This window comes from Passer domesticus, chromosome Z (genome assembly GCF_036417665.1).
Source record: "Passer domesticus isolate bPasDom1 chromosome Z, bPasDom1.hap1, whole genome shotgun sequence".
Classification (NCBI taxonomy): Eukaryota; Metazoa; Chordata; class Aves; order Passeriformes; family Passeridae; genus Passer; species Passer domesticus.
The window spans coordinates 23,232,121-23,243,044 of record NC_087512.1 but is presented as its reverse complement, the minus strand read 5'-3'; the positions used below and the strand labels follow the sequence as shown (position 1 = coordinate 23,243,044).

The 10,924-nt window shown below is 36.8% G+C and overlaps 1 protein-coding gene across 5 annotated transcripts in view; it reads right to left on the bottom strand.

Moving 5' to 3' along the window:
• Window positions 1-1,697: 1,697 nt before the first annotated feature.
• The window catches only part of PIK3R1 (phosphoinositide-3-kinase regulatory subunit 1), a 60,057-nt gene continuing 50,830 nt past the window's right edge, over window positions 1,698-10,924 (bottom strand). For all 5 annotated transcript variants that reach the window (XM_064402705.1, XM_064402706.1, XM_064402707.1 and 2 more), the window contains 5 exons: window positions 9,901-10,043; window positions 9,460-9,636; window positions 9,294-9,362; window positions 6,792-6,962; window positions 1,698-6,326 (listed from right to left, as the gene is read on the bottom strand). In XM_064402705.1, the coding sequence (XP_064258775.1) occupies window positions 6,137-6,326; window positions 6,792-6,962; window positions 9,294-9,362; window positions 9,460-9,636; window positions 9,901-10,043 (750 nt within the window). In that variant the 3' untranslated portion in view covers window positions 1,698-6,136. The remainder of the gene's footprint in view (window positions 6,327-6,791; window positions 6,963-9,293; window positions 9,363-9,459; window positions 9,637-9,900; window positions 10,044-10,924) is intronic.

The window sequence follows — 10,924 nt, the reverse complement described above, 5'->3', positions numbered from 1 at the left end:
TCCAGTCAGGGATGCTGGCAAGTCCCTGTTGTTTGCTATTTCCTCAGTTTGCACCCTCCAAATGATTGAATGGGGCTCCTGTGGTAAATGTTAGGTGTATCCTAATGGCAATCACTTCAAAAGAGACCATATGAACAAGAGTGGCTCGTGCCCCATGGTGGCTGGGAGGGCCATTATGAGCAGTGATAGGTGGCCCAGGGCTTCAGAAGAACTGCTCTCCTTGCCCCTGCCCTTCTGTGCCCAGCTGCAGCCCTGGGAGCAGCTGTGAGTCCATGCAGAGCCATGGAAATGGCAACAGTGAGTTTCAAAACTTCCTACCCCTTTTTGGCTTCACAGCTCAAATGAAGAGATTTGTGTGAAGTTACTGACACACATCTTTGCACAAGTCAAGCAACTTTGGGAGAAAAAATCCTAACCCATGAGCATTTCCAAGCCTTTAAAAATATCATGCCCATTTGTATCTGCACAAAAATAGACTTAAGTAGTTTTCCTATGATTCTGTGACCATCAAGTTTGGCAAGAAAACAGAGGGAAAATGGCAGAGCATTTGTCTGCAGACAGTAAAAATAAAATGGCATATTTGCAATTACTTTTCTAGTGTGCCAAGTGATTTCTATACAATGTATGATACTGCAGGAAATCTGCCAGTCTGTAGATTCTGGATTATGATCCATCAGTCTTAATTTCTCTCCAATAGATGATGATAGATGCCACATGGTTCACCACCTACCTCACCTTATTTTTCAGTGATGACTCTGTGGCTGTGGAGGCCTTTGTGGTCCCCAACATCAGTTCAGGGGACAGGAGTGAGATAAACTCAGTGTCAGTATAAAAGAATCAGTATTCTGAGAAAAACTGCAACAGATGCAAGTGCTGGAGGTCTTGCTATTAAGCAGGCTAAAAATACAGTAATAGCCCTTAGTCTAAGTTTCTTGTAAGAATTTCTAAGGGCCAATGACAATGTTGTGGTTGTTAAAAATTGTCAAGTCTGTGCTGAGTATCTCAGTCCAGGGTATTTCCACATTAGTGTGAGCAATATGTAGCAAATTTTAGAATGGAAACCTTGGACAGAACGGGAATAGGAATCTCTTTCTTCTTCCAGAGCAGCTGGCTGACTTCCCTGGAGGTCCTCTCTTGGGGCAAGACATGAATGAACTTGAAGAAGTCAGATACCATATATCAATAATGAGGGGAAGCAAACAATATTCACACTTGCCCTTACCCAATCCCCTCCCCCCCATACTTCCTCCCTCTTCTTCAGTCTTACGCTGGGTTTCACAATTAGACGCAGACAGGAAGCTGGTAAATGACTTTCAATTGCAAATGCTTGACAGGCTGGCTTCATGGAAATCAGTGACAAAACTCACACTCTTTTCAGAAGAATCATAACTTTATCTGCACTGCAAGAGGCAGATCACAGATCATGACTATCGTACTGTTTTTGCAATAGTAGGAGATGAGCAAACTGTCATTTTGTCACTGTTTGACATGAGATTATTTTGGAGCTACTCAACTACCTCATTCAGTTTAAGACACAAAATGGCTGTGAGTCAGCTGAAATTATTTGCTCCCTAGTTCCTTTAATAATGAGAGCATTTGGGTATCATTTTCAAAGAAGGCCACATATCAACAGGAAAGTTAGGCAAGGATGCTGGTAAATAGATATCATGGTCCTTACTGAAGCCTCAACAACTTAATTGCAGTTTCAAAACAACCTTTATTCTGCTTGAAGACTTATTACAATTTTTAAAGCAACTCAAAAACAAGACACAGCTCCATCAACTCTACAGCTTGAACAAAATTTTAAGGAGGCATGTTTTCACTCTTGCCTTGTAAAGGCAACTTACAATCTGCTTTACTCTTCACCTCCTCAAAAACAATTTTAAAACAAACTAATCTTAATGTTTTAAAGACATGTAACAGAACAGAGCTTTATTTTCAAAAAAAAACCAAGAATAAACAACAACAACAACAACAACAAAAATAGCAGCATCTTGGGCAGCTAATGCAATCTCTGCAATCTCACCAGGACAAGCGTGATGTAACCTTACCAACTCTTACAGTTTAGTCTCAACTGCAGTAAACAGAACATGACTCTACATAAAATGTTTCACTGTGTAACCTTGTCCCATGGGAGGCATTATGCTTTGAGCTGCCCATTTCTAAAGTGACCCTGAAGAAAAACAGTATCAGGATTCACTTTCCCAACTTAATACCATGCATAGCAAAAGCACTGTGTGAAAATCGGCAGTTTTCCCCATTAGAAGCATCTGAATGTTTTCCTAAGCATTATTATTTCATTGCCAATTACAAGACAAGCCATTTTTTCACTACAGAACAGTTGACACCAAATAGAAAATCTGAAGATTTGGTTTTACAGATTGCTTGACAAGATAACAGAACCATACAGACAAGCTTTTTTTTTTTGCCTTTTTTTTTAAAAGAAACTATCCAACAACACAGAAACTCAGTTTTCTAACTGTATCTGGAAACATGCTGCACAAAGGTCTAGTGTGCATGTGTGCGTCTTTAAACAAAGTTAATGATATCACTTACTAAATTCAGCAAAATGATCATGTTCTGTGAAAATGCATCTATATTAGGAACTGTTCATACATAAACACAGCAAGTGTGTATGAGTATGCACAGATATGCATCCCCAACCTGCAAATTCATATTTCAACTGAATTAAATCAGAAACTCTTAATTTTGCCTGTGAGTTTTGGTTCTCTTTGCTATGTCTCATGCCTTTCAAAGGCCTTGTAAAAGAGATGCTGCAGTGCAGCACAACTCAGGGCTTTCAAATAAAAGGAAAATTTATGCAAATTAAAAAAAAAGAAAAAAAAAGTAACAGAGTAAAGCCCATCCATTAATTATATTCGATGAAGAAAACGATGCATCAATAGAAATACAGAAAAACACTGTGTTTCTTCAGTTATATCCCCATGCTTTTTTTTCTGTATATAGTAGTCGGAGATCAGATCAAAACTGGAGTGAACAATATGGTACATTAAAGACAAACAACTCTGCAGTGAATAGGGCCTTTGGCAGGACTTAGCTCTGTGCATTAAGGAGAGAAATGCAGAGGCCACACAATATGTAAGTACCACAGAAAACCCACTCATGCCAATTTGAGGGTGTAAATGATCCCTGCAAATTGCACAGACCCTGTGTAGGCAGAACATCCCCTTAAGAAGCCCTAAGCATTCATCCTTACAACATAGGGCTTATTTCTCATTGTTGCTTGTGCAAGAAAAGCAAGTGTCAAATCTGCACACACACTAATTTTTTTTCTGCTATAGCCACACACAAAGAGAAGTTGCACAGCACACAGGAATGAATTATATTCCATACTGGGCTGGGCATGCTAAGGATATGGCCCACTGACATAGCAGGGGTTTTCTTAGTATGAGGAAAATTAGATCCAAATGCTTTAACTATGATAAAATTTCTTGACAAATGCTATGTGAAACATCAATTCAGATTACATATATTTTGCCTACAGAGAAAAAAATACAATTTTACTCTAAAAATATTTAACATTCAAAAATTAATATATGTCCAAAGAATATCTTGGATTGCTATAAGCATTAAACTGCTGTATATTGAACTAATCTGTAACTTCAAGCCCAGTAGTATAACTGGCATGCTAGAGTAATTGTTGGTGTTTTTTGTACTATAAATCAGTTATTAGTATAACAGATTTACATGGTCCTAAAGGCCTGAAAAAAGTCTGGAATGAGAAAGGGAAGGCATGAAGACTAAACTTCTATGCAGGAAAAATATTCAGAATAATTTTCTAAGTGATGATTATCATGAAACAATATTTGTTGGATCTTGTTTCCTGATATAAATAAGAAAATACACTTATAGGAAAGCAAAGACAACCAACAACAACAGCAGCAAAAAAAAAAAAAAAAAAAAAAAGGTAGACCACAAAGTCTGAGCCTTACAGCCTCAGAACTGAAGTAACAATGTAAAAATGAAAAGATAATATAAAGATTATTGGAGACTGGTAAATTTCTTATTATTATTTCCAACAGCTTATAAAGCATTGCATACTTTGAAACAAAACACATGGATCTCTAACCAGAGCTATTATGAGAGAACTCCATGGGTCTCATTATTTTGATTGTGTGTGCAACTCTCTTTAATAGTAATAGATCTTATCTTTTGCATCTTGGGGAAAGAATAATTTCATACGTTCACTTAGTCAAATATATTCCAAGATTTCTCTGAATGTCATTATTTTATTGATTTGCAATGTGTGAATTTCCTCAGTGGTCAGGACAATAAATAACCATTGCAAACCATTGACAATGAACTATCTCAGGATTATGGCCAACTCTGTTTTAGTGAGATTTATGTATATTTGTTTCCCTTAACTGAACCATGATTTTGTAAGTCTCTGATGTTCTGAAATTATGGAAGTGTTCACTTTGATACTGCCTCAGCCTACAGACTTTTGAAAATACATATCATAGCCTAATCATTTTCAAAAAATATATTTTCCAGTCCTAATTAGTTCTATATTGTATCCAAATGTTCTCAGTAGAGGTGGAATATTTTTTTTTCCACAATACTAATACAAAAAACAAACCTAGGCAACAGATTAGAGAAACTTCCTTCATGTGAAATGAAAATACCTTTACAGGCTGACAAAAATTCTGTCACAGGAGGTCAAGAAGTCATTTATTTACTGTGAAGGTGGATTCATTCTGAGATCCAAACTATCTACACTCTAAACTGCAGTAGCAAAATATCCCCATTTATTTCTGCAGTCACTATCAAAGAAGGATACACTATTTTCCTTGTCTTCCATATACAAAGACAATCATGATAAAAGTTCAAAATGCTTCAAGAAGCAAATGTAGCATGGTACCGTATTCTAAAGATATCTCTGAAACAGTATTGTTGGACTCAGTGATATTTTGTAATGTTCATATAATTTTATTGAATTAAGCAGCTTTGAAGCTTATCAGGCACTGCCCAACAAAGTATTTAGTCAAAAAAAAAAGTATGAACTTTTTAAACTTTGAGCTAGTAGCTCAATATTCTATACAATGAAAATTGTAAAATATTTCATAGTTTAAATTTTCAAGCCAACCCTTGCTGGCTCCCTGTACATTAAAACAAAACAAAACAAAAAACAAAACAAAAAACAAAACAAAAAAACCCCCCAACAAACAAGAAAATTATTAACAAAAAGTAATCACCAGGAAGAATATTCTTAGGGGAAAAAAAAAATTTAAAAAAGAAGACAAAAAAACCCAAGAAAAACAAGCTTAATCTGTAGATATGCTTGAGAGAAGACTACAGCCTAAAGAAAATTCAGTATTGCATAGCATAGTCTAAAAATTCAGCTTTCAGCAAACAGAAAATGAAATAATGAAGCAGTTTGGTATTGACAGTTTCCACCAATGACAGTCATCCAGTACTATGTACATTATTATACACTGTATGCCATTGAAAAATCCTGTTTTCTTCAGTCTTAAATATATTCTTAAAACAGGATTTTTAGTCATCTAAACAAAACGCTTCCTGGCACTTTGCCATTACAATTACTCTGAGCAACATACTGTAACTGAAGTCCTTTTAAAGTGTCCCTTAGACATGAAAGTGCCACTCTGCTACATATCATTCACCAGAAACCAAAATAGAACCACAATGCTGTATGTCTGGATCCACTGAGTGCAGCAACACCATTCCAAGTCAGATTGTGACCACGAAATTCCAATAACTGAATGACACAGACCTCTTATACCTTGTGTCTGGATAATCCAATGTTCTAGCTGGTAAAGCTTCAGAAGTGGTCGTAAACAAGCACCATGCTTAAAGGCCTCTATGTACCTGCAGGGAGATCAGGTTTGGATTTTTCTCTTGTGTTTTTCTTTTATAATTATTTAAAAAAACCAAAAAAAAGCACTTCAGATTACAAACATACATTCACAGCATAACACTGTGATCTCTCCCACTGCAGTTGTGGCGGTAATCTTTAGTCCCATCTGAAGACAAATAGCTTTGATACTGCAAATTCTTGAGTAAAGCTGAAAGGAGCCTTTTCTCTCCAGAGGCCTCAATGTTGCCAAATAATTTCTTTAAAAAAACCAACAAACAACCCAGAGTATTAGGATCTTCATCGCCTCTGCTGTGCATATACTGGGTAGGCTAGCGTGACATTGAGAGAGTCATTGTGCTGCACAAGTGACGTGTGTTGGTAATGTAGCACCAGTTCTTTGAGCGAGTTGTACAAGTTATATGGCTCTGCAAATCCATACCCAGTAGGTGTTTTGTTTATCACACAATGCTTTACTTCACCATCCACCCTAAAAAAAAAACAAAAACAAAACCAAACAGTTTTTAGGTTTTGAGTACAGTAAAATTAAGATAGAAAATACGGTATCAGCAATACATCTTAAGATGCTAGTCAGTACATAGAATTCCTCTGTTTTGTGGTGGGATAATGGTAAAAACCTATATTGGTCCAAATTCGTGAATGTCATCCTAGCTTAGGGAGGAAGGAGATAGGCAGGAGCAGGACTTAGCAGCTGCACAGAAAGCAGGGCACACATGTTTTGGTTTCCCCTCTGAGTGAGGCTCCTCTGCGGGAGTGGTACAGGTTGGAGCTGTGTAGGAAATGGAGGAGCAGTAAGAATGGCCTCAGGACTCCTCGACCTGCTACTAAGCCTAAAGGTCCAAGAGGAATTGTGCATATGCAAGTGACTATCTGCCCCCAGCTGAAGGTAGCCCCTTGCATGTTGGTTATATCATTCACAAGTTAGGGTACATACACAACAGAGCAGGCATAGCAGCCTTGTTTGCTGCTCTCTCGAACAAGGAATGTTCCATCTCGCTTTCCCCTCAGCAGATTTTCAGCCTGGCTTCTATTGATATTTCCCACATTCCACGTTCTCTCATCATGATGGGGCAAGTCCTCATCATCTTCTACCATAGAGTATTGGCTGTTGGAAAGAAGAAAGGTGTTTGTGAAACACAGAACAAAATCCACTAATTAAGTAGTCTTTATTCCATATTACAGTGGTTAGCAGGATCCCTCCTTGGTAAAACTAAAGGGATTTAAACTAAATAATACTGCACCATTTAAACCACTGGATAAAAGTAAAATATAAGCTCTGTTTCCTGTTTCTTTGAAGAACACTCATGTAAATTTTAGGAAGAATATAAAAAGATGTGTTAGTTTTCAGATTATGCTGTGAGCACTTTAATACTTTTGCCATTGCTCACTTTTTTGGTAAAAAGCAAGCCCAACAAAATCAGTACCCTCTGAGTCAGCTTCATTTCCAAAGATCAGAACACTTGGTCAGCAGTGAAAAATCATGCAATGTATCATCTACAGCTGCTGCCTGGAGAACCTCCGAGCAATTGCACAGGGAAGCATTAATTATTTATAGAGGAATGGCTTTGTGAAAAGGTGCAAGAGTAGTGTGCTTTCTCTCTCTCTCTCCCCCCTGCCCTGCCCCCTATAAGAAGATTATGAAAATATCATGCAATACATGCTTCTCTACTAAATCAGCCACCAACCACATAGCTGATTCAGAGTTACAGAGAACCTTCTGAGCTAAAGCCCACCATGAAAAAAGAAGCATCTGGTTCAGCTGTGTGGCTATCACCTTGGAATTCTGCAGTTCCAGAGCTCCCCAATCCCACAACAGCCTGCAGTGGTTGGCCCTGCCTCTCCTGTTCAGCTTGCAGTAAGTGTGTGATAGGCTAACGCATTTACTCTCTTTGTAATAGGCTTTTAATTAGTTTTTCTTGGTCTAAGAAAAGATGACTTCTCACTCAATCCATGGTTCTGTTTTTCTGAAGATTCTCAAAGTATTCTACAGAAACCAGCAATTGCACACAGAATTCTATTTTTCATAAAGAGAAAAGGTTCTTTTTGTTTTAGATAACACTATCTTCAGGCCCCTTATCACATCACTTTTTGACTTGCATGACATTCACATACATTCAGTAGTGGCTCTGTTCTCAACCAGCATCTAGAGAAAGCAATTCTTGTTTTTCATCCTGCTTATTATATTGGGGATTTTTTTTCCTGCAATACAACTTCAGAAGAAAAACCATATTCTAAAAGTTTAATTTTTCAACAGTTACTAGACTTGCCAGAAAGGAGTAACAGAGTGATAGAAAATAAAGATTTTTTTAAACAGTTCACTTACTATTTTGATGCTACATTAAACCCACTGAGTTTTCTTTGTCTACTGTTTAATTGATAGGAATACTAGTAGGAACAGGTGCCTACATATTTTACAACATCTCATCTTTGATTTGTGCTAAGACTGAGAAACCAACATGGCTTTAAAATGTGTATGCCATTTTTATCTCCTGCTTCTACCACAGTTTCCAGGATAACAGTAGAAATTTATTTATTAACAATAAACCAAGCCAAATGAAAATAGATATGGACAAGGCCAAAAAGCAAGGCAGAATGCACTAGAGTCATTGTCAGTCTGCTGCTTTCATATTATATTCAACCAGGCAGCATAAAAGGGATACACAAGAAATTACATAGGCATAAAATGTTGATACATATACTACTGAGATAATTTTGATTTTTCTTTTTGTTCATTTTTCTCTGTTACTGTGCTTCAGATATTATTTTGTGTCTTGCTTTTGTTTAAATTTGGTCTATGTTTATACAACCCAAGCACTTTTTGCCTTTTTTTCCCAGGAATGAAATGAAATGTATTCATCAGCCTGGCCTCTATCAGAACCTGCAGTAAACTAAACTGTTTGAAATGACAGAATACTACCCTTCCATTTTCTAGAAAAACAAAACAGACCACAAAACTACAGGATATTCCTCAGCACATACAAATTTATCATCTCTAACAGCAGTGTGACACAATGATGTGGGTACTCCTATACTGGATAACATCATGGTACCCACAGTTGAGATTTGGAAAAATCCTGCTCATGCCTAAGAGACCTTCTGAATAATTTATCCATCAATATGATATCTCTCTAAAATACTCACACCTTATGAACTTAATTTTTCCAATAAGAAAAAAAGACATAGGTTACATTTCAGTGCTTAGCTACAGTAACTTGAATATGCACTTCTCTGAAAAAAGGAGATTAGATGGTTCGAGACAGCATCCTTTCTAATACTTGCATTATGTAGGCTGTCATGTCTTAATAGTATGCATTGTTACTGAAAAACCTAGGCTTGAGATTTCCTTTGTGTGGTCCAAGATTTAAATAAGCCTTATCTCACTTCTGTATTTAGGTGATTTGAAACACCAGAAATATCTAAATCTTTCAATACTTACTCTTCTGCATTTTCATTTCCAAGCCATTCATTTAGCTTCTTTTGCCGAACACCTTTTTGAGTCAGCCACCTGGACAACAATTGCAAATGAAATTAATTTTTAGTCACAAAAGTTGGATACCATTAAAAACCAAACAACTTAAAATTTGTTAATTCATGATACTCACATCAGGTACTGATCTCTTGTCTTCCTCAGCTGTATGAGGTCTGGCTTAATGCTGTTCATACGCTTGTCTATCTCTCTATATTCAGCTGCTTGCTTTTTTAAGTCTTCTTCTAATCTACGCCTGCTGTCCACAATTTCACTTATCCGAGACTTCAGTTTTTCATAGTTGTGCATGATTCTAGATGGAACAAAGCAGTAGGTTACACTCTGATTTCTTATTCATAACTTTATAGTCTGCTATTTAGAGGTGCAGACACCTAAGAGAACAGATTATTTCTCTAGATGTAGTTATACATTTTGCCAGTTCACACCTACCCTACTTGAGGCTTCTTTGCTTACAGCTGAACAATTTCAAACTTGTCATCTTGCTTCAGTTTTAGGCATTGGCATTGTTTCTTTTTTCAAAAATCATACAATTTGATATTCAAAATCAAATACTGACCTTTGTATTTCTTTTTCATTTCCTTCCCGTTTAAATTTTTCAATGTATTCCTTACTGTATCTTTCCTGTGTTTGGCACTGCTCTTCAAATATTTTTATTGTTTCATTAAATGCCTCAATGGCTGTTCTTTTCATTTGAATTTCCTGAAAATAAAATAATTGTTATTGCAGCTGTTATCAGATTAAAGGGAAGATTTATTGGCTTGTATTAAAGAAACATTTCAGTATATTGTAGAAGAATTTCCTTTCAATATCCCTTTACTAAAACGTATTCTGTCTGCTGAGCCTCATGGCATAGAGACAAGAGGCCTGTGCAAAAGGTTACCATGATAAGATTTCCATGATGAGGTTTATCAATAAATAGAACTGCTAAAAAAGGATCAGTTACAATCTTTGCTTTGTATAAATAAATTGATGCTTACAACCTTATGGCAGTGCACTTTGCCCTTTATATGAACTCAAGTCACTAGAGGCACACCTGACTTTCTGAAATAAAGGTGGCATTGACAGGTCTCAGGAGGTTATCTAGTTTACCCTCCTTTCCCTACATACCTAGTTGGTAGCCAAGTCTTAAGTCATTAGTTCAAGTTGGCAGCAATTCTGCAATTTTCTTCAATTCTTTTTAGGTGTATTTCCTGCACACTTAAAGAAGCAGTCATGATTCTGGAACTTTAAAAATGGACTTTCAGTGGCACTTCAAGGCATGGCTAATAATTGATTAAGCTGAAAGAGGCAGCTTTTCATTCTGCATTTTGTCTACACATGTCATCTCTTTATCCTGCATAGGTAAACCAGATCCTTCAAAAATTCAAAATAAAATGCGATGCTTCCCTGAAAATATGCCTTGAAAACTGTAACGAGGCCTCGAAACTGATGAGGCCAGTATGCAGAAGTAGTGTAAATCAACACGGTTATGTACTTGTTTTGGATGGAGCTGTCATACTTGGGCAGAGGGTGGCTTAGTTTACAGGTGGTGGCTGTTCAAACATGAGTAAGCAATTGCACTGTTCTGAGCAAGCACATCA